Source organism: Nipponia nippon, unplaced genomic scaffold, assembly GCF_047370975.1.
Source record: "Nipponia nippon isolate SJK-2023a ecotype South Korea unplaced genomic scaffold, ASM4737097v1 scaffold_10, whole genome shotgun sequence".
In the NCBI taxonomy this organism is placed as follows: Eukaryota; Metazoa; Chordata; class Aves; order Pelecaniformes; family Threskiornithidae; genus Nipponia; species Nipponia nippon.
The window spans coordinates 12,801,083-12,828,595 of NW_028262291.1; the positions used below are offsets into that span (position 1 = coordinate 12,801,083).

The 27,513-nt window shown below is 41.7% G+C and overlaps 2 protein-coding genes across 36 annotated transcripts in view; both read right to left on the reverse strand.

Annotated features, from left to right (window-relative positions):
- WEE1 (WEE1 G2 checkpoint kinase) lies at window positions 1-25,853 on the reverse strand. 23 transcript variants are annotated; one of them, XR_015701622.1, is made up of 18 exons: window positions 24,848-24,882; window positions 24,476-24,542; window positions 22,936-22,974; window positions 18,531-18,614; window positions 16,016-18,425; window positions 13,479-13,687; window positions 12,903-12,969; window positions 12,645-12,817; window positions 11,594-11,715; window positions 10,793-10,939; window positions 10,285-10,380; window positions 10,118-10,203; window positions 9,695-9,865; window positions 9,459-9,604; window positions 6,805-6,934; window positions 5,207-5,322; window positions 948-981; window positions 1-696 (listed from the first exon to the last, which is right to left on the reverse strand). XR_015701622.1 is itself a non-coding variant. In XM_087745247.1 (18 exons), the coding sequence occupies exons 7-18, from the start codon at window positions 16,571-16,573 to the stop codon at window positions 5,290-5,292; spliced, it is 1,938 nt and encodes a 645-aa protein (XP_087601373.1). In that variant the 5' UTR covers window positions 16,574-18,425; window positions 18,531-18,614; window positions 22,936-22,974; window positions 24,476-24,542; window positions 24,848-24,952; window positions 25,451-25,497; window positions 25,744-25,853; the 3' UTR covers window positions 5,207-5,289. The 23 variants fall into 23 exon arrangements, 19 of the variants coding, with proteins under 19 accessions (XP_087601373.1, XP_087601355.1, XP_087601365.1 ...); XR_015701620.1 differs by having other exon boundaries at window positions 948-1,042; XR_015701621.1 differs by having other exon boundaries at window positions 948-1,100.
- The window catches only part of ZNF143 (zinc finger protein 143), a 42,619-nt gene continuing 40,101 nt past the window's right edge, over window positions 24,996-27,513 (reverse strand). For 10 of the 13 annotated variants that reach the window (XM_087745424.1, XM_087745379.1, XM_087745419.1 and 7 more), the window contains one exon: window positions 26,178-27,007. In XM_087745424.1, coding sequence (XP_087601550.1) covers window positions 26,924-27,007 — 84 coding nt within the window. In that variant the 3' untranslated portion in view covers window positions 26,178-26,923. Of the gene's footprint in view, window positions 27,008-27,513 lie in introns of all 13 variants that reach the window. The other 3 variants (XM_087745369.1, XM_087745360.1, XM_087745346.1) reach the window with 3 other exon arrangements.

Sequence of the window (27,513 nt, forward strand, 5' to 3'; positions counted from 1 at the left end):
TTAGTGGTGCATTCTGTTGTCTGTAAATCGATAGATGAACAAGATCTTCTCCATCAGGATGCAGGCTGAACACGCAGAATCTTTTCCCGTGCATAAATGGTAATTCAGTAACAGCAGCAGTTTTTATGTCCATTAGCCCATCTATCTGGCAGTAACACTAGGGATACATAGAAGATCATTAATTAGAATTAGGCCAGTTATTCTGCTTTCATCTTGAGTCAAACACAGAAATCAGTTTAGACCAGCATGGTTATTCAGATGTCATGCTAAATATTGATGCTGAATATAAGAAGGGAGTAAAAGGACCAGCAAAACAAAGCTCTTTGAAACCAATTCTTCAGATTTTTCAAGACTATCCAGAATCTCAGATAATTTTTAAGCATGTACAACCTCAGATCTCTGAGCAACAGTAATAAATTGCTTCCTGTTTAATTAGGCACAGCAATATTCTCTCCTCGGGGCACCTCCTTTTCCCCTACCCCAATCCCATTATACTTTGGGAAGATAGCATCTTCATCCAATTCCAACTGTTTAAACAGAAGCAGGACCTTAATTTCCTGTGTGCTGTCCTGCCCAGTCGCTGCTTCTTCCTGCTTTCTCTCGGCAGCGTTTCTTGAGATGAGAACCTATCCGTCAGCTCGGCAGCCTCCAACCAGGGGAGCTCGCAGCTCACTCTCGGATGGTTTCCATGGTTCACTGAAAGAAGGTAAGGTTCAAGCAGGGAACAGCCCTGCTTTTGACTCTTGCTGGCCGTTACTTTAGACCGGAGTCCTCAAGCACAGCTATAGCAGTGATATTCATAGGTAGCACACACGCACAGATTTATTAAGCATGCATACATGTTATATACCAAATCACATACATGGTGAAATCACAAAGATGCCTTTTCCAAGCCTACAGATCTGAAGGGGTGGGTGCAGATGAAAAAAATAAAAGTCAACACTTACCTGAGCTACTGCTGGCAAGAATGCTCAGTCACTACTGCAGAACAAGATAATGGTTTCTAACTTTCAGGGTTGAGTGTCATACTAGTGTGCAAACACTTTAAAGACAAAAATTTAGTGTACAGTTGACTGTTGTCCAGCAGGTGTTGCTGGAGACTACAAAACAAATTAAAGACAAGGTCAAGCTGGTCAGCTTTTGGTAGAGAGTCAAACAATGCATGGTGCTTCCCCCCCCCCCCCCCAGCTGAACAAGAATAGGGTGACTAAGTATAGTTTTATTCATGAAACTTTTAAATGTTATAGTCTAAAGTAATGCAGTCTATGAAATTGAAATCCTGTTTTCAAATATACAAGCAGTGCCTACCTCCATTTCTAGGTGGAGGTAAAGTTTGTCTGTAACTTCATAAAAAAAAGCCAAGTAGCCAGTAAGTTTTTCAGGTTCTACATCTTACTAATTCAGATCCATCTCAACTAAAATAAAACACATTATTATGTCTGTGGTAATCAACAGCTTGTATCCCAGGGAGGGGGGAGCAGGAAATCAGTGAGCCAATAGGTCAAGGTCAGGTTGGACGGGGCTCTGAGCAATCCGCTCTAGTTGAAGATGTCCCTGCTCATTGCAGGGGGGGTGGACTAGATGACCTTTAAAGGTCCCTTCCAACCCAAACCGTTCTATGATTGTATGACAGTTGGAAACTGAAAAAAAACCCAAAAAACTAGACAAATACTGTGTATCAATAGCTTAACAAAAACAAAACCAAAAAAGATACTAAGATGACCTTAGTAATTTTAGCTGGTTAACCCTGTGTGAATTCATGGCAAAAATTGCTGGGAGTTTAAATATGCAATCTATGAAAGTAGAACAATTTCTAGTTCTGCCATAGTTTCCAGCTGGAAGGTGCTAACTTCTCTTTACAGACATACTCCTCGTCCATCTCTTGGCCTTCATGGCTAGAGTGGACCAGTAGTATGCATGACTATCACAGTACTGTTTTCTGGAAAAAAAATTCTCCAAGTACATCCAATTTTGTTTCAATAGTAATGGCATAAATAGAATTTCATATAGTATTTGAATACCATATGTGATTCAAAATATTTTAAAAATATAGCATTTATTATTTGATTATAATGGCTTAGCCTGCAAAACAATTAAAAACTAAGGACCCTACTTCTACAGGTAGTCCATGGAAAGGTTTGATTCACAAGATTAATTATCCAAAAAGTTAATCAGTCCTTGATACCTGAAATTCACGTTAAGAAGTTGGGGGGGGGGGGGTAATACTTTTTGTTTGTTTCCAACAAGAATTAGTTTTGTACAGTCAAATAGAAGACGACAATTCATCCACAAATAAATCATTTAGATAGAACAATTTCAGAATACTTTTTTGGAAGGCAGCATTTGCCAGCGTTAAGCGCTGTTATGTCTTTACAGGAAACTCATTCTGTAAGAGCTTTAGTCCACCACACCACCCACTCTTTGGGCACAAGATGCAGCAAGACTCAGCAAGACTAGACAGGTAGTGTCATCCAGTAACATATCATTAGAAGATGGATTATAGACACTGGATTTATATTCAATGACAGGAGACAGAGAAGCAGACAAACATCTAGAAGAGGCAGGGATATGAAATACCTGCTTTCAGTTATTTTTAGGTTCTCTTTCTATGTAGTACTTCATCAGGTACTCTGATCAAAAAAAGTTAAGGTACTATGCTACCTCTGTATTGGAAAATTAAGCTAGATGAATTAATGAAAAAAATGGTTAAACATTAAATGTAGCTATTTTGAATAACACATTTGCCACCCAACTCTAATGCTTGCTTCTTAAATTGCGATAAAGCTTTCTTCTTAAAGTGCCAAAGTTCATCTTGTTATACCATGCTTGGTAGAATTTCTTCAACTGACATCTGACTTTCTACATTTTGTGAGAGGCTAGTAGCTTCTTCCACCTGAAAAGGTGGCTTGCTTAACTACATACAAGTTTTGCCCAAATGTTGTTTTTACAATAAATTCGTAAGCTACCAAAATTACTGTAAGATTGTTTCTATTAAAAAAGAAAAACCCTTCAACGTCAGTAAAAATAAATACCACTTCTCACTCAGCAAGCATCTGAATCATGAACCACTGGATGCTGGGAGTATTCATGGGAAGCATTAACACACATTTTCCAAATTCTCTGCTTCTTCCCACTGGCCACTGTTGGGGCCAGGATTCTCAGCCTCACCACTGGCCTCAGGAAACCTTATGAAAACTTGAGATAAAATTTCACCATTTTACTGCTCCCGTAAACTAGTAAAAAACCCTGAAGCTCCTTTTTAAACATTTTCCTTGGCACCCAGGAGAAAGTTAAAACATCCAAAGCCATTTCAGTTGCACGGCTTACGCTGGGCATCCCTTCCATGGCAGATACAAAACCTGTGACCAGCAGTAGAATAGAATTGTTTACATTGGAAAAGACCTTTAAGATCATCAGGTCCAACTGTTAACATATCACTGCCAAGTCTACCACTAAACCATGTCCCTAAGTGCCACATCTACACAGCTTTTAAATACCTCCAGGGATGGGGACTCAACCACTTCCCTGGGCAGCCTGGTCCAATGCCTGACTAACCTTTCAGTGAAGAAGTTTTTCCTAATATCCAATCTAAACCTCCCCTGGTGCAACTCGAGGCCATTTTCTCTCATCTTATCGCTTCTTACTTGGCAAAAGAGACCAACCCCCACCTCACTACAGCCTCCTTTCAGGTAGTTGTAGAGAGCAATAAGGTCTCCCCTCAGCCTCCTTTTCTCCCGACTAAACAACCCCAGCTCCCTCAGCCACTTCCCATAAGACTTGTGCTCCAGACCCTTCTCCAGCTTTGTTGCCCTTCTTTGGACACACTCCAGCACCTCAATGTCCTTCTTGTAGTGAGGGGCCCAAAACTGAACACAGTACTCGATGTACGGCCTCACCAGTGCTGAGTACAGGGGCACTATCACCTCCCTGGTCCTGCTGGCCACGCTATTTCTTGTACAAGCCAGGATGCTACTGGCCTTCTTGGCCACCTGGGCACACTTCTGGCTTATATTCAGCAGGCTGTTGACCAGCACCGCTAGGACCTTTTCCACTGGGCAGCTCTCCAGCCACTCTTCCCCAAGCCTGTAGCATTGCATGGGGTTGTTGTGACCAAAGTGCAGGACCTGGCACTGAGCCCTGTTGAACCTCCTAGAGTTGGCCTCGGCCCATCGATCCAGCCTGTCCCTCTGTAGGGCCTTCCTACCCTCCAGCAGATCAACACTCCCAGCCAACTTGGTGTCGTCTGCAAACTTACTGAGGGTGCACTTGATCCCCTCATCCAGATCATTGATATTAAACAGAACTGGCCCCAGTACTGAGCCTTGGGGAACACCACTCGTGGCTGGCCACCAACTGGATTTAACTCCATTCACCACCACTCTTTGGGCCCGGCTGTCCAGCCATTTTTTTACCCAGTGAAGAGTACACCTCTACAAGCCTACGTAGCTACTGCACACGGCTTGTTTACACAGCAATACCTGTACTGATGTTACAAGCCTCTGAAAATGAGTGATGCAAAAGCACATAATTATCATAGGCAGAGCAAATTTATTTACACTGTAGAGGAAGAAAGGCTTATTAAGTTTGTTGATCCCCCACCAAATGATATTTATGACTGCTTAGAAGTATGCTTTAAGAGATGTCTCCTTTAGTGTAGATGAACATTAAAATGCTGCAGCAAAACCATATGAGATATTCTAAGTTCTCTCACAAACAAGACAGGACTATCATACAAAGTGAAAACTTAAAGGTATTCCAGTCTATCAGTTTTTACTGCTGAGAACTGCATATTCAGAGAATAAAGTTACCTAAACCAAGCCTCTCAATTTCACTGTCATGTATGAATAGCACCTAGACCTCTTACAAATAAAGCTACTTAGCAGTTTTCATTTGCTAATTGCGAAGTTAAATTTTATGATAGTCCATTCAATTCACGGACAGCTTCTCTGATAGTCTCATTTGACTCTTTAATACAGCAATGTAAAAGCTTCCCCAACAGACTAATCTGTTACGCCTTTATTAATTTTACTGTCTCTCTCTTCTTTAATTGAGGTGGAATACAAATGCATAAATATTCTGCATCCATGCCACAGAACATGCTGTTATTGTTCCCTGGGCTATTGCAATTCCTCCCACTGTTTTCTTCCCAACTATAAGTAGGCACTTCTCTGCCTATTCTCAGCAATTCATGAGTTTTCCTCCTTACCTCAGACCCAGGTCTTTCTTCACAGTTTCATCTAATCCTCTGTCTTCACAGTCACGTGTTCCACTTCAAATCTTCCAGGGGCTTCATCTTTCCAACATGCAGTACCATTTCTGAAGCTGTAGAGACAGAGTGCTATAGATACTAATGCACAGACTGTGGTGCTTCTCTCCTAACATAACTATCAGCGAGTGTATTACCTCAGTCCCACTCTCATGAGAGGGAACCACAAGCATTACACAGGAGCAGAAAGCAAATCTAATCAGGACTTGCCATAGTATATTCCTGACTCAATATTTTATTTCCACAACTATAGAGTTAAATAAGTGTTAGACAATATTAAACAAAACTTTTAACTTTAATATTCAAATTCAACACTAGTAAGAACAAATAGAGCACAAATGGGAAACATTGTTTAAACTAAAATTAATGAAGAGACAAGCCAGCAATTAGAACAGTTCTATTTTTTAGCAACATCTGTCAGCCTAGGTCCAACATCAGTACAGGTTCTGACAGCCACATTCTGTTCATTTTGGAACTTAAAACTGAATAGTGAAGCTTTGTCTGTTGGCATCTCAGACTGCAGTTTCAGTATAGTATACTATAAGCACGGTCAAACTTATGTACATGAACAATGAAGAACAACCTGAACACTTACACTAAATTATTTACAAGTACTCCAACATTAAAAAAAAAAATATACAATAGCCTCAAGAATGGACAACTGAAGAGAATACCAACATTTAGAGAACCTTATTAGAAAGAATTACAAAACACCAATAGCCAAGACATTAACAATTGCACTACACTAATACAGAGTCCAAATATTAAATTGGTGCATTATTTCACAATGCACTAGCTTTGAGAGAAAAATGCTGCCTTCACTAAAACGCAGCTTAGATTTGTTTCACGTAATTGTTTTAACAAGAAGCCTATTAACACAATAATGATTGTTTTAATGCTACAGTTTACAGCGAGGACAACAAACTAAAAATAGCAGCAGTTCCACACGGCACTTAATTCCACAGGTTTCTAAGCTGTGGTTTATGCAATGCCTACAAAGTGCTCCCAGTTGAATATACAAATAAAATTCACAATAAAAGTCTACCTGACATCAGGTACATTGAGTGTAGGTGGCCTTAAAGCCTGTCTTTCAAAATTTATTCCCCTCTGCTCCAAAAAAATCAGTAACTATCAAAGCAAGGCCCCCTCCCTCCCTCTTAAAGATCATTAGGGATATTACTTCTTATTACAATGCCGTAACACTACAAAGCAGCACACCACTATAGTGGTTAACCCTGGGACGATGTAACATCTAACAGTGTAACTGAAAGGCTTATGGATTAACATCCAGGATCCTCTATAGACAAGATAGTAACTGAGTCCATTAACTCAAATGGTTAATACAGCTGATCAGCCATATTGTACAAGTAAAAACCCCGAAGCAATTCCTGTAAAACTAGCGACACTTATCAAGGACAGGACAAGAAACCAGGAATTGAATGCTTCCTTCAATTCCTTAGGCTTCAGTCTGGCAGAAATGCTATAGCCATCCTCAGTAGTTCTTTTAGACTTCATAGTTAGTATATAGTAAGACTAACTGAGCGGTTCATTTTCTTTCCAATGAGTCGAGATGGTCTATTTTGTGTCGTAGATCTAGTTGTCATTCTGTCAGTGAAGAGTGCTCGCTCCTCAGCTGCGGCCTTTGCCATCTGTGCCTTCTTCAGCTCTCTGCAAGACATTGAGAGAGTCACACTTATGCAATGGTATCGGAAGGACTACAGGCGTATCACAGCAAGAGCATTTCAAATGCATTACAGCAGTTCAGAACTCAAGACTTGTCGTCAATTTAGGTCATACTAAGACCATTATCATTTGCATCCACCTGTTTACAACCCAGAGGACAGAAGTGGGATGTTCCTTACTTGTCTAGATGTTCTTTCTTTTGAACAACAAGGGAAGGAAATGACAAATTCACACAACTCAGTCAGATTTCGATATCCAGCCTTTTATAAGCAGCTCAACACTTCAATTACCAGAACACGGTAGGACGCTGCTTCCTTTCTAGTACCAACCGTATGATTAATCACTGAAGAGCTAATTACTGAGGTTTGCCCAAATGAAGCATTCAGCCACAACTGAACTTCTGTGGAAGATTCAGACAAACAGACACACACTTAGATGAACGTAACTGGCAACAGAGAACTCAGGAACCATCCTTTTCCTTTTGCACACCCACATCAAAAGCTTATCACCACCTAAATCTTTTATTGCCCAACATCAAAATTTGAGCCCAAAACTGCACGGCTGAGTCACTGAAGGTAGCACAGATCATTGTCCCCATGCAACATTCTGTCAACTACTCTGTTTCAGAGAATTACCAATACTCAGTCTGAAGATGAAGTTAAATAAAACTCAGGACAAAACTATGAAACGGTCTGACTAAAAAGCAAAGTTATCTTTATCAAGGGTTTCCCCACACACCCCTTTTCTCCTTTCCTTAAATGCTGCATATGGCTAAGTGTAAGGATTCCCTCCCAGACTCTTTTCCTTCTCCTATCTCAAACTACCCCTCAAAGAACTTTCTCCACCGTAGGAACCAGTATTTGTAATCTTACTTCACATCCGGGCTCCAAAGCAAGATCAAATTTTACAAGCTTGCTGCATACTGGTGTAGGTGTATTTAGTTTAAAGTTACATGTTTTAGTTTAATAAGCTACTCCCGTTCTTGTAAGCCAAAGTATTATTCATTAACACCTGTGCCCCATCTAATCCTCCCCACATTATCACTGTGTCAGTTCGCTGCAAGAGAATGCAATCTATTTTTAGTCATCTTCCCTAAAGATTGAACGTCAGTCACAAACGCACACTCGTGTGCACACCCACCCACCACACCAGTACCAGGAAATTAGGTTTTACAGTATACTTCCATTCTTCCCCAGAAGTCTAATCTTGCATTCTTCCTTCCTCTGAAGGAGACAACACAGTAGAACAGCTGAGTTTCCTTACAAGGATTCCTTTCACTGATGATAACTTACATACAGAAGTGGTATCTTAAATGGGTCAAATGCAGGAGTGTTAAAAAACAAAAATAAAACAAAAAAACCCCAAAATACCTACCTGAACAATTTTATGGAACACTATCCCACACGTTAAAAATTACTGTGGATAAGTGTTCCTTTTAAATCATTCTTGCATTTACAGTTATTTTGTAAAGATGTACCCGACTTGTTGCCAGCCCAGAAGTAGTCTTCACAAAATACTAGCTTTGCCAACTTGCCCTTTCACATGATACAAAAATATGTTGTCTTTATACAAGCAAGCAAGTTACCTCAGCAAATCTGTCCTTGAACAACCTGCACAAAGTGTCAAATTATTCTTTCTGCAGTCAGTATAATTAATATTATAAAGATAACCATCTAAAATGGCAAGTCTGGCTACATTCAGACTGTAGCAATGACAAGATAAGCAGATAGCAATGGAAGAATCCAAACGCAAAGTTAACATCTTCATTCAAAACAATCCAGTCAGAAAGTAATCAGTGTTCTTTATTCCCCTCTTTTGTTCTATATTCCCTCATACAAGCCCGCCTATAGTACTCGCAAAGTTAACTGCAGTGAAAGATTCAGATGATTGCTTCTTAACTTAGTAACTCTTTCTCTGAAACTTAAGCAGAAATCAGACTTTCCTAAAGGGAATCTCTTCTTCAAAGTTTGAATTCAGAGTTGAGCGTTTGAACGAGGGGTAGGACAAGATGACCTCTCAATACAAATGATTCTCTGGTAACCTAATAACACCACTGTGTAAAAGTCAAATTAGTCTAAAAACATTCCTGATGTGCCATTTAATTTAAGTTCGAAACAGCTCATTTAAGTCCTGTTTTCCAACATGTTTCAATGTACAGATGACCTAGGAAAACACAGACTCAAATAATATAGATGTAAGTTACACTATACATGTCGCAAAAGTATGCATTATGCTTGAAACATTTTTTTTTAAACTGTAATGTTTTGCATGCCTTGAATACTAATAGTGTAGTTGAGATTCCCTTAGAGTGTTCAAGAAGTTCCTTCTATGAAGAAAGTTCCTTTTTGAAGTTACATAACCCACTTTGTACTCTCAGATATGTACATGCATACAGATTTGTCGACCTCATGCAGAAACAAGGGACAGTCCTGTTTTATCATCACGCTACTATCATATGAAAACCCACTAGAAATTAAGTTATATTTAAGGACCCCAAGGAACTACTTACTTCTGCAAGAGGGAGTTTTTGAATTTTTCAGCATTCAGTTCTATCCGGAGCTGCTCCGCGCTCTTTTTTGCAGCAGAGAGAAGCACTGAATGCTTGACTAGTGCCACAGCTGACGGCCTTTTCTCTGGATCGGGATTAATCATAACCTTGGAAAAAAGAAAAAAAGGCATTCTAGTTAAGGCCAGTAATACAGTAAATTACACTAATCAGTGAGCCACTGGTACAAGCGTTCTTACTTTTAGTAAGTCTAGTAATTCTTGAGAAAGCACTTGTGGTATTCTAGGTAGTTTTCCTTGTCGAATTTCATGCCATTGGTCCCCATTAGTTGGAAGTGGTTCAGCCCCAGCAGCACAGACAACAGTCAGAGCAAGAGCAAAAATATCTGCTTTCGGCAAATGAGTGTAGTTCTTGAAAAACAAAGAAAAATAAATTTACTACGCATGCCACCCAGTGTAAGAAGAAATCTAACAATCAGCTAAACTATTCAGCACTGAATACATCTACAATATTACATTCCCCTTTAAGTACTATCAGTGTTCAAGGGGATACCATTTAGGAAGTTTCTCCTCCAGCAAGGAGGCGGCAGACAGCAACTCATTACTCTAAAGAAAACAGCATGCAGACCTAACATCACTATTTTCCACAAACAAAACAGTTACCTCTTGTAGGACTTCATTTGCAAGAAAACGGCTATCACCTTCCTCCACTTGTGGACTAGATACTCGAGTTACATGACCAAGGTCACCTGCAAAAAGAAAAGAAAGTTATTTTTCAGAAGACAAGTAGACAATGCAATTCTTTTGAGCACAAGTGTGCTGCTTCTCACCTATTTTAAATATGACTCTATCAGACGACCAGTCATCATCATCACCTTCTTCTGAAGTTGTACTCGGGACTGATGTCCTAGATATGAAAATATTACCTGAAAAAGAGCAGAATTGTTAAAAAAAAAAAAAAACCAAACCAAAAAACATTTCTGTCCAATTTCTACTTCATCTAGTTTCACTGGTTTGCTTCAGCCACACAGAAGTTTTAGTTGTATACATACCCAGTTCGTAGAGTAAGAAACTATAACTTACTCGCTCTGGCCCCTCTGCTGGGAGGAGAGCCAAGTGTTATGCAAGTAGAGTCAATTACACAAAAAGGACCCAAGATAAACTCAACAACACTAAGCTTGCTAGCCAATTTTATAACTGACATCTTTGTACTGCTATTTAGAACTTCAGTGAAGAATTTACAGTTAGTAAGGTGTGGCTAACCGCTCGTTTTTTCTACGGCAGATTAAATTAACTGAGGGAGTTGTGAATACAGAGTAAAGCAGTTTACAAACTTACTAGGTTTGATATCCATGTGTACCAGTGACATTGAATGAATGTACTTTAAGCCTCGAGCCACCTGAAGTAGCAGGTCCTTCAGTTCTGGTTCAGTAAAATAACGCATATTCCTGTAATTTTCACTTATGGCATCTGCTAAACTACCGCCTAAAACAACATTAAAGAAAACAACTAATTATTTCACATCAAACAGTTGACAAAGTAATGACAACTTGCTTCCAAAAGTAAGTACAACTGCCTTCCAAAATTAACCATGAATATATCACCAAGAACTTGCTGATGATACATACAAAGTGTAAAATCTAGTGCTGTATCCCCTGTTTATAGCCATGTAATATAATTATTTTTCTGCTGTAGTTGCTGTGCAAATTAACAGGATACCAACACAAGGGAAGAGACCTCTCTCCCTCTTCCAAATCTCTGGCAGAGTATCAACCACAGCAAAAAGCTTCAGAAATCAGGTCCACCTCCCTTTTTAAAGGAAACTCTCGTAATTTGCTCTATTCCAGTTTGTACTATAGTACAGAAGAACAGTTTTGCTACTCGCAAATGTCTCACTGTACTTCCAATATTCTTGAACACTTAAGACTTTGTCTGCAATTTTGTATAGTTTTTGCTTCCTATATCTGATATGCCTTTTCCAACAGAGAGGAACATCAGACACATTTGAGACGATGGTGTGAGCTATGTGTAGGACCATCAATTCCTAACTAGTGCTAGGGATTTGTAGAGATACCTGTATACCTTCAAAAATTAGATTTTTTGAAAGCAAGTTCAGAACAAGTGATAAACTTTACTTACCATTGCAATATTCATTCTGTATAAGCATATGATCATCTTCTGCCCATGCAGAGTAGTATCTTACTACGTGAGAATGCTGTCCCAGAACTGCATGTGCATAGACCTCTCTTAAAGCATTTTGCCTGTTACAGTCACAAAAATTAACAGTACACAAGAATATTATGAGGTGAAGTTAGACCAATTTCAGTTTGATAAAAATCACTTATTATAATATCATGCCCCTCTGCCAGCTCAGGTTTCTAATTAAAATCTTCATAATGAGTTCTATAGCACCTTAAGGTGGATTTGTATTTATATCCAAACAGCTAAAATAATTTACATTGTATTAAAAGACTAAGTATATGGAACATCAAAAAACAGGTTTTATTGCAGGTAATTCTTGAGCAAGCTACCACTTCCATTACATACTTTCTAACCAGCAGCAAGCTTTGAGAAGCATCACTTGAAGTTTTAGGAAGAAAAAATGAAGATCATAAGCCAGGAGTATGACTGAACTCAACATTCCTAACTTCTTGTGTGTAAGTCTGGTATGCAATTTTGAGCAACTCAAACTTGTGGAGTTTTATATTGTAACTATTAGAACAGTGGGGGATAAAGTCACGAGTTGCAGGCTCATTTACAAATGCCAAAAAATAACCCAAAACTGACTTAACTAATCTGCATGTCACTCAAGTTGACAAGGATGAGGACCTAGTTGGGAATATTGCTTTCCTTTCATATCTCAAAGGATCATCACTGCAGTTTATTCATATAGTCCCTCCTGCCATTAATACAAGTAAGCATTATTCTTACTTTCCAGATGAGAGCAATCTGTTTCCACACAGAATATTGGGACAAACACCTGCTAGGAGAAAGGCCAAGTAGCCTTTCCTCCCCAGTACTGCACAGTATGGGGGGGGGGGGGTAAAGTGACTTCAAAACTGTATCTGTTTTACATTTAATTCACATATATTTACATTTTTCTCTTAAACGCCTTCTCTAGACACCAATACAAAGAGACATGAGAGGAAAAAGCACCAAGAGGCGACTTTTAATAGCAGGAAATACTCACTCATCCACTGAGCCAGCTAAGGGTTTCTTGGATCGCTTTATTGCATAAATACAGCCATCAAGCCTCTTCACACATTTAAACACAGAACCAAATTCACCAGATCCAATCTTCTCCAACTCATGAAATTCGGTGGCATACCGTGACTTCATATTACTTTCTGTTATTGTTATCCTCTGCAAAGATTAGAAAGTAAAATACTTAGATCTGCAGATACACAAACTGCCAAAAACTTAGTATCAAGTTCTAAAGATTAATTACCTTAGCAGGTCTGATAGTTTCATCTTCAGGCTCTCCATCACTTGCTTCCATGTCCTCTCCACAAGAGCTGAAATTCACACCAGTTACTTTTGCAGAAGTAATATGGCTTAAGTAAACTTAAAACTGAAGTCTAGCAGCTGTTGATTCTTCCGAGATGTAATTCTCCCATTATACCTAAGTTTAGTTTAACTAATGCTAGACATTTGTAAGCACAAAATCATAAAATAAAGGTATCATGCTAATATCTTTGTCATTTCTTTCTTCACGTTTCATACTAGTATTTAATGTGTTTTTCCCTCCTCAAGAAAAGACTGTGTGTGTAGCTCATTCAGTCAGGTAAAAAGACTGTAAGACACACCCTAGTCTATCCTCTCTGTATACGAATCAAAAGACCTAGTGCTAAATGATTATTTCCTAATATCATGCACCTCAAAGCAGATACTTTAAGAGCTATATTATGCAACACTAACAGATTTGCAAGGAAAAATACTTTCATAGAAGCAATTTGTAGCAAAACTTTTGCAGCTAAAATAGTTCTAAAGATAAGCTTAACAAAGGAAGATAGAAGTTACTCACTCATTCCAGTGTGTTCTCTTCCTCCTACGACATTTTCCTTCAGAGTTGTGAAGGAACATGGAATCCGGAGTGAAGGGATTAATGTTCACATGAGGTGTTTGTCTAATATCTTCTTCTTGCTTCTCCGATTTCCCAACATTCATAAATAGAGAGCCCCCTCGAAGTTTGACTGAGCTAGAGCCTATTCCTTGTGCTTTAGAAAGCAAGCTCTATATTTATTAAAAAAGACAAAAAAAGACATTTATAGCCTTAATATTGCTTTAGACACAGTCAAGTCATGCTTGAAAGCCATCATTACTATATTCTCTAATCAAAGTTATCATGAGTTGTTTAAATACCTGCATTTCCATCAAAAAGAATTCTAACAAAAATATTAGGCTTTATACTCTACATAAAAACAGTTAAAGGAAACACTGAATGTTAAAACAATTTTTAAAAGACAGGAAAGATTATGAGAGCAGTGCTTTTCTGGCTTCAATCATGTCATCACCTAAACTTCTTGGACGATTCTTTGTCCGTGAAACAAACACGGATGAAAACCCATGGACCATCCCATGCTGCATCACCATGATTTTCACATACAAGATACAGAAGTTAGATCAGACATAGAAAATTATCTTTGGCGACTATAAATTCAGGTGACAAGCTAAAAAAAATAAGTAAATAAAAGATTTAATAGTGATGCACAGATGCCTCTTCATGAACCTACAAAGAATTGCTCAAGAATTGACAGCACTGTTGCATCGTCAGTTCAATATCCAAAGCAGATCTTTTGAGTGGTAATTTGTCAGACCAGGCATTTTCCAGGCACACGATGAAACCTCTCCCAGTTAGGTAGGGAAGTCTGCACCCGAGTCTCCTACAGCCTGGTGAGGATGCCAAACACAGACCTATTGGATCACAAGCAGGAGTATTGCCTTATCCTAGCATCACCTTACAAAATAAAGAATTGACATACTAAAGCCTAAACCACCATAGGGAAGAAGGCTGATACTTGGGAATCTCAACTGCACTCCCCAAATCTGGACTGGATGAAGACCTTTAAGTCACTGTGTCTCTCAACACACATTTCAGTACTTCCACTGGATACCTTAACCAAATGATTCTTCCAGATTCCAAAGACAATCCCCCCTGGATAACCCATGTCAAATTTGGGCACCTAATTTAAGAATCCCACTGAACTACAGTGTTAAGACCTTGTTTTCAGTGTCACAATCCACAAGACTCTTGCATCTCTAAAGCATCTGCTCCTGAGTCAGTACAACATCATCACTGATTTTACTATTTCCAAGCATGTACCACCGGTTTCTACGAGTGAAACCTCATTCGAGATGGAAGCTGTAGAAAACCAATTAACAAGGTTGCCTTCCTCACACCTTAAGTCAGTTGTTTTCAATCTATAGTCTATAGACCCCTGGGAGATTATCCCCGGGGATTATCCCTGGATTACTTCTAAAGGGCTATGTGAAAAGTAATGAAGAAAGCGAGCCTATTATCACTAGATTTAAATTCGCTATACGGTGTTTTACATGAGTGTTGAGTTCAAAAGTTGAAATGCTTTCCAAAAGTCTGTTATTGACAGAATTAAGAGCTACCTATCCCTTCAAGCTTTCAAATCCATCGGTTTAACAGCATCGGCTACTCCAACAGTCTTTTACATCTGATGCAAAAGACGGCAGTGACTGAATTTGCACGGGCATGCGGTACAACGAGGGCAGTCCTCGCGGAAGGCAAACCGATTTACTGACAGACAGGCGGGAGCGCATTCCAAGTCAAGCTTTAACTTTCTGGTTATAAAGGTACAAATGCCCACAGAACACTAAAATATTTGAGAGTTTAAATATTCTACTTGCACCCTTTAAAAAAATCTTGTCCACAAAATATAGCAAAACCAGGGTACTTGTATGTTTATATACGTAAGTAATATATCTGTAAAAGTGCATTTACCTATATATTGTATACATGTAAGGGGGGGTTGTTCCACGCCCCAGTCACCCCGCGGGACAAAAGGCACGACTGGGGGCGCGGCACTACCTTCGCTCCCCCCTCGCCCAGGCGGTGGCCGGTGGGCGGACAGCGCGGCAGCCCGGGCTGCGGAGCGGGGCGCCGGGCTGAGGGAGCCCCGCGCGGGGGCGAGGCGGCACCGCCCCCCCCCCCGCCCCTCCCGCGGCGCCCGCCGCCGCCGCCCGCCCCTTCCCGGCCCCCACCGGCGCGCGGGGCCCGAGCGTCGCCCCCCGCGGTTACATAACCGTAACGGCCGGGCTGTGGGCCGGCCCGGGGCAGAGGCCAGCTCGGCGCTGCGGGCAGGCGGGGTGGTGCAAGCGGGGCGGGCGGCGGCACCGCCCGGGCCCGGGCCCCCGCCGCCCCCGAACCCCCGCGTTTCCACCGCGGGGCGCGGCGCCGTGCCTCCCGCCGCCCCCCCAGGGGCGGGCCGGCCGCCGATCCCTGCCCGGCCCAGCACGCCCCTCCGCCCTCTCCGCGGGCAGGGGGGCCCCGCAGCGCGGCGGAGCGCTCCGGCGGCGGGGCGGGTGCCTCACCTTGGGGGTGTGCGGCGTGTCGAAGAGGCGCAGCTTGCGGAAAGTCTTGTGAGGCGGGGTGCCGGGGTAGTCGGGCAGCGGCGAGCTGGGCTCCTCGCTCCGCACCCGGTAACCGCTCGCTGCCGGGTGCGGCGGGGAGCGCCCGCAGTAGCGACGGCCCTTGTGGGGGGGCGGCGGCGAGGGGGAGCCGGCCATGAAGTAGGCTCCGGGCGACTTCACCGGAGAGGAGCCGAAGCCCTCCTCCTCCCACGAGTCCCCCTCGTCCGGCAGCGGCGCCGCCGCTGGCTCCATCTCCTCCTCCTCCTCCTCCTCCTCCTCCAGCAGGGGCGGGTCGCCCCGCGCCGGGGTGCGAGCCGCCGAGAGCGGCGAGTCCGCCTCCTGAAAGGCCGAGTCCTCCCCGGTGCTGTTGCCGCTGCTGCCGCCTTCCTCCTCCTCGTCCTCCTCCTCCTCGTCGCTGTTGCCGCTCAGGAACAGCAGCTTCTGCCGGATCGGGGCGGCCGCCCGCCGGGCCGAGACCCGCCGCGGCGGCGCCGCCTGCTGCAGGCTCAGAAAGCTCATGGCGGCTCGCTGCGAGCCCCGCTCACGGCCGGACCCGGCCGCGCCGCGCCCGCTGTCGCTGCGCTGCCCCGCGTCCCCTCGGCGCGCTACGCCCCTGGGTGCGGCGGCGGCTCCGCACGGCGCTGCCCGCGGGCACGGCTCGCCTCGCGCTGTTCGGACTCCGCGGCTTTCCCGCGACCGTTAGTCACGTGGCGCGCACGCCAGCCAATCACGCCCGCCCACTCGGTTTGAAAACACGGAGGGAGGGGGCGGGCCGACACGCGGCCGCGTCACGGGGCGCTTTGGCGCGAACGCCGCGGGCGGAGGGGGCGGGGCGCGGGCGGGGTTCGCTCCCCGAGACCGGCGCTGAGGCGGCCGCACGTAAGCTGCTGCCCCGTGGGGCGCGAGCCGGGCGCCATCTTAGCCCGGGGGCGCGGCCCCGCCCAGCCCCGGCGGCGGAGCCTGGGGCGCGGCCGGGCCGGTGCCGCCCGGGAGCGGGCCTTGGGTGGGCGACCACCCCGAGCCGCCAGCCCGGCCGAGGCGGGCCGCGCCCTGCCCTTCTGTGGGTGCAGCTGCCCGCTGCACAGCAAGGTGGTTTTGCTCCCGTTGGCTGCTCCCGTGCGCAAAAATCTCCCTTTCATGTGCCCAAAAACAGTAACTCCTTTTAGGCCAGTGAAAGACAGCCTTTTTTAGCCAAACCAAAAAATGCATGCATTCCCAATAACTCGACTCACGTGATTTAAAAGGCAGTCAGAAACACAGGAGCCTCAAACACAGCACCCCATGCTGTTAACAGTAACTCCTACAGGACACTTGCAAACGAACCAAAAGTCTCACTCTAAATGTGATTTGCAGTGGATGCCATTTATCAGACGGGCTGTCTCACTACAGATGCCACAACTTGGCCTCTCAACTTCATGTTCTACCTCGTACCACCTTGATCAAATGTAAGCCGCCAATCTCTCTCCTGTACCAAATCACCTTAAAATGAACCCCTTAAGTAAAAAAGGTCCTGACAAAAATCAGTGTTTTCCAGCCACAAGAGCCCCGAACAACCCGAAGAAAGCCAGGCGTGCATCCCTGTCGAGTTTCCCTCTGCTCCCCGAGGCTCTGGGCAGGCACACCGTGCCCGGGCCGCGCCAGGGGCTCGCTTCCCTGAAAGCTGAGGGCACGTGGGATTCTCGGACCCTGCGACAGACAGCCCGTGCCCGGACGGCCTCGGCCCCAAAGCCTACCCCTCCTCGCCTGGAGGACAAAAACCTCATCTGCCACACATAGGACACCTCTACAGAGAGCGGCACAGCCTGACAGCTTCAAAGATAGGGAACTAAAACACCTAAGGGCCCGTCAATAGAAAACAGAAGTTTGTACTTAACTGTGTTTCCCTTGTTTGCCAGTCTCCTGTTGCTGGGCTGCTGGTCCCCGGTGTCCATGGGCAGAAGCCTCAAAAGCAACTTCGGACACGGTTCCCCCGCAGCCGGGGCGCAGACGTTCCTGCTGCTGAAGGAAGGGCTGCGGTCAACAGCCAGGCTCGGAGGCCCTTTTCTGCTGCCTGCTGAAACAGGACACCTGTATCTCCAACAGGTAATTATTTTTAGACAGATTTTCTATTGAGGCCCAAGACAAAAATACCAGGATACTTTTTTCTGCCCTTTTCACACCGGTGCTGTTCACACAACTGCCGCTTTCCAAGTCAGCGTGCTTTTGGGACGCAAGAAGCACCACGGGGATGCTAGTGTCCCACACTCCACTTCTGCTAGCGACTCCTCCTTTGGTAACCTCTTCTGCCTGAGAATACCTGTTCCTTTGCGGAGAGCTGCCGCACAGGGCCCCACAACTGTCCCCGATGGCTCTCACTGGTACCCTGCAGGGACTGAAACAGCAGTCAGTGTGCACAGGGGCAACGGCCTGTGCCGCCAGCATCGCACGAACGTAAGAGCATTTTAAATTAACTTGGCTGATATAACTCCGTACTCACACACACTCCCTGTGCCGGCGCAGTTTTGCTTGGAGCTCCGTCGCCTCATGATGTGTGGGTCGCTACCCTTTTCTTCTGTAAGGCCTACATAGAAACATTTCCGCTTAAATATCGCATCCCCACATTTCTCACACTTTCAATGGCCTGAAAGCTTAAAGACAGTTTTTGTTTTCAGGACAAGCAGTGGCAAACCACAAGAACACAATTTTTGAGATTATGGAAACCTCCTGAAAACTAGTTTCAGAAAGCTGAAAGTAGCCAACATAACCTACGAAAATGGGATTGCGCAGCATTTACAGAGATACGGTTATACCAAGCCAAGTGCTGTAAACACGCCTGGTGTGCAATAATTTAGAATCACAATAATGTCCCATTAAAAATACTCATTTTTAAAACTGAAATGAACTGTATAGCAAATACTAACTGAAGCATTCAAATTTTAGAACAGATGATGTATGAGAAGGCTATTAAAAAAATACAACCTCCATCTCTTTCTCAGTTGACAGCCCACAGAGGGAGATGTGAAGCAATTCCACTAGCTGTGGCTTGCTTCAGTCATATATGAAGTTTCCTTTTCTTTAAAAAAGATTAAAGAATTTAAGCTTTTAAGAAGCTTTTTTAAGAATTTTAAGCTTTCAATCCTTCCCCCTGAAATCTCGAAGCTGCAGTTTCCTTCCCAAACTCAACCTAAATATAACTGGTGCTGTATTGCTTTCTGGAGACTACAGACATTGGTATTTAGTGAGGGTAAATGGCAAACTGGAATTCAGAAGCCCTATTGTATAGACTTTAACTAATGAATTGCTAATCACTGGAATAGTTTAAGTGGGACAGAATCAAATGGAACAATTCAGAGTTTGTACAGAGAAGGAAATATTTCTGAAGAGAACAGAAAGATACGAGAGGAAAGGAAAAAAGGAATAGAGAAAGAAATAAACAGCAGTAACACAATTGTTTTAAAAGAAAGTTTATTTCCAAACTGAGAGCAAATAAGAAAGGGAAGTACTGAATAAATATGTAACTATAACAAAATGCATAGTTGCTATATAAGGACTGCATTCATAGGCTCTACATATGTGCTATGTTTGCATCAGTTGTTCTTTTGCTGTAGTTCAACAGGACCATCAACGGTTGTGTTGAAGAGAAGATGATTTTCCCCCAGACTGAGTGTGACAACTTTGCCATCCTGTCCACCATGACAACCGCTATAACTAGCATTAGGAGGCCTATAAACAGCCTAACTAAGAAGCACCGCTTAGCCAGTTCCCTTAGTCAGAGAGCACGTTAACAATGGACATCATCGCAGGAGGAAGAGAGGTGAGCGGGGAAGAGCTCTGCAGGCTTCCACTGCGCCATACTTTATGAGCCAAATTCATCCCAAATTCTCTGAAGCTGATTAAATTGCACCTTTGAGCCTCTGTAGATCTTGCAAACTAAAGCCCTGATCCTCCAAATAGATGTAACAGCACATAACGTGATGTCCAGGCAGTGCCTGACTGATACTCCTACAAATTTGAGTGGTTTAAGGGCTTTCAAGATATATTTGCAAAATTGGCTTCTGGTTTTCTTTAATACTTGCTTTGAAATTAACAAATAAGTATATCACTCTGGTGCACTGAAGATTTTGCTACCAGAAATACTTATCTGGGGCAGCACACGCTCACTGACAAACAGCTGCTTTTAACTAGGAGTTTTCAAGCTCAAGGGAAACCATTGTTCGCTCTTTTGTGGGTAGCAGGGGAACCCAAATAATGATGAATGGGAAAGAAATAGAACAATGGCCAATTTGTCTAGCTGTCAGAGGAAACTGCTGCAGAAGTGGGTACGCTGCCATCTTGTCAGGATTTCCTGCACTTACAAGTGCATCAGCAGTCCCCCAAAACCACTTTGATCAAATTGGAAGAGTTCTGCCAAAAACTAGATGAAACCCATTCTACATCAGCCAGGATAGTGATGACACTATGATGAGTTCATCTTATTATGAGAAGGGTAAATGGAGTGAAAAAGCAGAAGAGGAGGAAGGTCAAGGTGCTTATATGAAAAACAGACACACTACAGCTACCTGTGGCAAGGCTGTTGCTGGAGAACCGAGAGCAGGGACAGATCTGTGCTGTTCCTGGCTTTTCTCTGGGTTCCAGCAGGTACCTAGGGACCAGCGTGCTTGTCATCGGTGCCAGCAATGGCGTTCCAGTGTTCATGCAAGACTTGGCATATACAGGACTAACGGGTCTCAGTGGTAGTGTGCCAACTGGGAGATGTTGTCTCTGGGCCACTGACAGCTTAAAGGTGAACAGTTTAAAGATTATTTTATCTGGGGTTGTGCTGCTAACAGCTGCTGTTAGCTGGCAACCTCTTTCTTCATTACAAGGTCCAGAGTTGAACGGGTTCTCCATCCAAAGACATGCCTGTAGCTGATGCTGCCAGTCCTTTTACTCCTTTTAGCCTATAGTCTGCATGCAGATAGAGCATTTCTCAAGGATGTATTCACCCAGGAAGTGTAAATAAGAAGAGAACAAGGCAGAGAACAGAATGGAGAATTTGACAGCAGGTAAGATGCCTCCCAAAGAGCAGCTCCTGGGCCCAAAATCTGGCAATTTAAGGGAAGATCTGAAGATACTCAGAAAGGAGTTATAATGTACAGGGTACATTAAAAAAGCCCAGGTTTTGCCAAGCAGTCATGTACAATCCAGTATTTCTCCGTGACTATGAGAGCACATGCTCTTAACAGTTTTTAGTGACTCCCTTTTTGCCTGTCTGCCTCTTAACACTTGAAATCTCTGCTTACAAAGTAAATGGCAAAAGAATCTGTATTCAGATCAAAAATTTCCTCCAAAACATCCTAAAAGTTGAAGAGACAGAATGATTGCTATGACTGAAAACAGGTACAATTAGAATGCCCCATTCCTGCGCTGAAGTTAAAATGATCAGAGTAGAACAGAAGTCAAGATTTTGTATCTGCAGTTAAAAACCTCAAAATGTCTAATGCACAGAAATTAAATAGTCACTACTAATTAACCAGTATCACTAACCTCCTTCGTTTTTCTCCTTCAGGGAACATGCAAAACCATAAAAGAGGTACTCAGCCTTTTTTTCAAATTTACTACTATTCATTTTAATAATCTCTTATGCATATCATTTAAAGTAAGACATTTTGCATACATTTTTTAAAGATGCAGATAAAAAGATAAAAGCCTAGTAAGAGTTTCAAGAAGCTCAGTCGCCTTCTTCCCACTAATACCATCCTCAGGAACCTACATACATTCAAAAATCTGTCTCATTGTCTTGAATGTATCTGTTTAAAAACAAAAAAGCTGCTAATCCTGTCTGTCCCACGAACCATTCTTGTACTTTCTGACTTTTCAGTCATTACAACCTATATTCAAATCTGAATTAGCTCTGCACCAAAGCAAAAAGCCTATGGAGATGTAGTTTTGGGATGCTGTCATTTCTCCAGAAGCTTTCTACAGCCATGTGGTAGTTTCTGTTACGCCAGCAGACCTGCCAGATGTTAGGAAGTCAGCCTCTTTTCCCTGTCTTGCCTCACTAAGATACCTGCTCAGAAGCCTCTCAGCCAAATACTACAGAATCAAGCAGTAACACGATGGAGAGTCTAAAACTCCCCAGAAAAATAAGTGAAACACAGCAGCCAGTCAACCTAAAGGCTGGTGAGGGATTTAAATAAAGGAAAGGGTAAAATGCTGGGGTTTTAACAGTTAAAACAGCGTAAGACACTGTTTTGTTATAGAAAAAAATGCCACACAATCACTTATGCCCTGAAAGTGTAAATGTTTTGCCATTCCTTTGAGTAAAATGCTTCAAATAATCTAAACAGAACAAAAATAAGGCAAATAAAATCTCTTACTTCTTCAGAACCCAAGATGGATGGGATTTAAGGGGGTCACATTTCCATTAGAGATAAATACACAGATTCTGTGGGACAAAATGCTTGCTTGTTGATATAAGCTTGTTTATTGGGATAATTAAAGTCTGCTTTGAATATAACCCTCAGTTGAAAAAGTCTGGTATCACATTCCTGATAGGCTTAGGTGTCAACCATTTACTGCTAATGGTGATGGTCTAATTAGATTGTTAGATTTTCCTTTGGCCAAGTGAACTTTACTAGCAGAATGAAAAATAGCATCAAAGGAACGGCAAACTGCTGGCAACACCTAAGCTACATTTTGAAATACACGTAACGAAAGGAAAACAGCTTGTTTCTGTGCCTTATTTGGAGTGTAGTTTACGACACGAGAACTGAAAGTGGCTCTTGATTTTTTGGTCTCTTGTCATAGGGGTTCAAGCTTTGGAAGGTTTTTATCAATGGATCAAAAAATACTTTTGGGGGATCTGGTGTTCAAATATATACTGCTTTGCAAAAAAAAAAAAAGAAAAAAAAAAGGAGTACCTTACTATTGACAACCAGCTGGAGTTTGGATTTATGCATCTGCAAAGACAAGGCATGTGTTAATTTCTATCTTTTTTGAGACAAAAATGATGCAGGCTGAATAAATACACTTTTAAAGTTCCAAACAACTGTAAAGTAATAGCGGAACAGAACACAAATTACCTTTCATTTCCAGTCTCTTAATGCCTTACTGCTCAAGAATATCAGTTTGCTTCCCACCCAACTATTGGTGAAATTTCATCTGTTCTATATTTGAAAAGTACCCAGAAAATTTTACAGAACATTTAATTGTTTTCATTCAATGATAAACTAAGAGTGACTGGAAAAGGCTTGTTATAGGGCACTTCTGCATCTTGGTAAGTAGAAGCTATGGTCATCCTGAGGTGTGCAATCTGACTAACCTCAACAGCTGTAGTGCTGAAGTTGCCAGATTCAGAAACTCTTGATCACATCCTCACTCCATACCATCTTTTCCTGGTGGCTAAATACCGATTAAGTAGCTTCACGTCCCTGGGGAAGGGTCAGGAAGGGTCCCTGACTCTGCAGTCTGAGAAGTACACAGCATGCAGAGTGATTTTTCCGTATTCTAGCACAGCATAATCATCACAGAAACCAGAGCATCTAGTCAAACAAATTACTCTCGGCAGCATTTGAGGGGTTATGAGGGTTAGGAACTAGAGTAAAGTTCAGGAAGAACTGCCTTCCAAGGTCAGACATTTTGTTTATCTGGACTATCAGCTCTGTCCTTCTCTTGTGTGCTAAGCAGACACCACATGCCTTTTCTCCCACACTGTGCCTGAATATCTCTGGTATCGGTCAGCTGATCGGTTGCTGAGATTAATTATACCATCAGGGATTATGGCTGTTTACCACTTTGGTTGTCAGGCTTCAGGATTTACTCTTATAAAAACACACTCTTCCAGTGTCAGCCTATTCATGTGTGCTTTGGCATTAGCTCTTTAGGGTAAAAACTGTCCTATTGTTATGTTAGTGTGTCTGGCACAATAGGTCATCAGCCTGGAGCACCGAAAATAATTGCCTCTCTCTTATTACTGTCAGGAGAGGCACTGAACTACAGTAAAGAAAAGCAAAGCCCACAGTGGTGAAAAACGGTAGAAACATTTAAAAGGCAAAACTTGACTGCAAAGTCTAGAGAGGTTTTGGGTTTAGTCCTTTAAGGGAGGAGTTGGTGTAGGCTTGGAATTCAGATCTGAAAGAAGAAAGTGACTGGGAATGCTGGAAACGTGGGAGCCAATTTGTAAGAGGAAGTGATATACTGAGTTGCCTTACTTTACAGGATTTCTCTTTTACTAATTATTTCCTTCTAGTGTGCCAAAGCATTCCCTTTGAGACAGAACTGTCAATGAGTAAAATCTATGGGGAAAGAATAGAGATTTCTACTGCCAAAAGCCCAATCCTTTTTGTCATATTCTGTTTCCTCCTCCTGAAATCCTTTTCACTAATATTCCTATCTAACCCGATTTCATCCTGTCTGATCTCCACTACAGGTCCTTTGACACCAACACACACATCAGCTTACCAAAACAGCTCCTTCTACTCCAATCTGAATGGAAGCAGGGTAGAAAAATCACACAGGTCTCTCCACTCTGAAAACAAGTCTATTATGAATACAGGCCTCACAGCTAAGATGCATATAATCACCTCAGCTTCTTTTTAAACCCTGAGCAGTCCAAGTCAGTCTGGCTTATTTATTCAGTAAGTATGTTTTCCTTTGTAGGGGTAGCTATCACCAACATGGAAGCACAACGTTTGACTTGGGAGTTTTACAAGAATAACTGGTAAGATACCGGTAAGAGCAATAATTTTAAAAATACTGCAGCTTTTCCTGCCTGAGCTAGTTCTGAATGCCTTGCAGCAAACCAACTAGTATCAAAGAGGAAAGAATACTCACATTTGTACAGTGGTCAGAAAATGTCCTGGGAAACGAGAAGAAATAAGAACCGAAGTTATTTCTTTGCTAAGTCAAAGCCACCGTTCCAGCCACCGTTTCCAGAAACTATTAGCAATGAAATTTAAGAAAAAAACCTTGAACGTTCATGTCAAATGATACATCTTTAATTTCTAAAAGGTGATAAGTACTAAGAAACTGATCTAGTTGACAGGCAATTAATCCTCCTTGCATAGTACATTTATCTCCATGGGATATCAAGAATTACAACACTTCAGGAAAACTGGCACCTAAGTGAGCAAGCAGCCTCAATCCTATACAAAAGTTACAGACAACCTCAATGTTTCCAAGTTTTACTTTGCAACGGATCCAGAGAATAGTCTTTGCTTTGTCCACATCTATCCCACAGTACTGTATTCTTTCACTGCACTTTTCAGTTGGCCATCTGTATGAAAAACATAAAAGGCTGCAACCCACACTGATAAAGTAATTCACAATAAATTAGCTTCATTCTAGTCAAACTTGGCCTTTCTGAGGTCAAATACCTCAAGATACATAGTTATGGACTTTATTTTTTATGTAAAATGTGTACCTCACAATACTTACAATGATTACTTGATTAACACTTCATCCAGAAGATGTTTAATCCTTCCCTTGAGAAGGTAAAAGGTGAGGCTTCAGTTTCAGAAGTGCTCTTGACACTTATCTAAAATAAGCACTGAATCTTACATGAAGCCAAAAAATTTTAACTTGCTTAACAAGCTTACTAACAAGACAAGAGTAAAGACACTTTTTGATATAAAAAAATTTAAAGTTATGTTTTACTGTATGTGTTAGACTATCTACAACGGATTTTTTTCCTTTACAGAATGACAGGTGGAAAGGAGCATTGTACTTACATCATCATTAATTAATCCCTTTTTTTCTAGTAACTTGTGTCCTGATTTTCAAAAGCACTGATTATCAGCATATCCTAGGTACTGAATGGTAGCAGCAGGCACTCAGAACTGTTGAAAACAGACTATTAGTACTTGTACTTATGCCGCAAATGCACCATTTGAAAATATTCCTCTTGAAAACAGGTAGTTTACTTTTTAGTCAAAATTGGTTGACTAATTACTATTTTAATAATTCTTGTAGTGTTTTAGAGTGTTTAAAATAACTATTAACACTAATTTCTTAATACACTATAGTGGATTATGATCAAAATTAATGTCAAAAATTTATGATAAATAAACTTTGGAAAAATTTATACAAGGCCGTAAATAAATAACTTGAACTTCAGTCTCATTAAAAAGTAAAACAGTACGTCACACGACAATATCATCCTATCTAGACAATACAATCTTGCTATATTTTATTGCATAATAATTTGAGAGTAACATCTTCAGTAAAATATGTAAAGAAACAAAATCATTAGATTTACTTCCTTTAATATTGAACAACCAAAGTTTCTCCTTTGTACATAATCCAATTTAAAGATAATATAATTAGCACTTCCAGCATTAACAGTCTGTATTTACAATGAATGAGATGGGGTGGATAATCTAAAGAGTATTCAAATCTGTATGAAACAAATCAAAATACGAAGATTTACAGTAGGCTCAAAATCCAAGACTTTTCCTTTTATGGAATGCAATTTAAAAGGCTTTGTCGTCTTTATTACTTGTAAGGGTTCCTGAAATGATGATTTTTAATAGTATTTTGAACATTTGAAATCTTCAGTAATGCCTTCATTATTTGTACATGAGATTAAAAATTAATTCCAATACTTCTATTTATTTTTTCACTTGCTTGTAGACCAGTCTGAAATCTGATGAAAGGATAACAAGGAAATTTACTGTATAATCCTAATTCCATATTCCTGAATATACAATGGTTGGAAGTAGATGATGTCAGTCCATTCCAAGGGTTATGTACACAAAACTTACAAAATGTTCTTCGCTCTTGCATAAAATGTGTACAGAGTATCAACGAGCAGGGAACTTCAAAGTTTTTATGGGTTGCTGCTGGCATGGACCTTTGTTGATTGAAAATAAAATACCTTTCACTCTATTGTTCCGGTAGCAGTTTTAGAAGTTAATCATCAATCCCTGGCGTTTCACCCTGTTGTATTCTGGAGGCTATTCTAATGGCTTCTTCCAGAGACTGTTGTTCTCCAAGCTGAAACAAATGCATTTAAACATAAATAAATCCAAAATGTTACATATGGATATAAATGTGTAAAAAAAAATTTAAAGATGAAACCAAAGATCTAGATTTGGAGCAATACTTTAGCACAAATAAGCGATCAGTATTGTCACACCTCTTCTGGGTAATATACACTAGCGGCTATCTAATCAGCATAACAATTAAGATAGCTTCTGATAGCAGATTAAACTGAGTTTCTATGTATCTACCGAATAAATTTTCTTCAAAGAACTGCTGCATGGTAAACACATTTCATGACACACAAAGTGGATATTTCAACTTGGCAGATACAACAAAGCTAAGATAAGGTTTTCAAAAGCCATGGTGGCTGTTGAATTACATTTTAACACTGGTAAAGCAAACAAACATCTTCATTTTTCTTAACTCCTTTGCAGAAAGTCAGCTCTTTGGAACACCATATGACATTAATATATATAAAAAGTGTATACTTATTGCAGAATCCTGACTGTATAAAAAAG

What these genes read in the sequence shown, in the direction of transcription:
- WEE1 (XM_087745239.1), bottom strand. Translation starts at nt 16,573, where the DNA reads ATGAGCTTTCTGAGCCTGCAGCAGGCGGCGCCGCCGCGGCGGGTCTCG. An exon ending in TTAGCTGGCTCAGTGGATGA is followed by an intron (nt 11,716 to 12,644) that starts GTGAGTATTTCC and finishes TGACTGTAACAG; the next exon opens with GCAAAATGCTTTAAGAGAGG. An exon ending in AATTACTAGACTTACTAAAA is followed by an intron (nt 9,605 to 9,694) that starts GTAAGAACGCTT and finishes CTTTTTTCCAAG; the next exon opens with GTTATGATTAATCCCGATCC.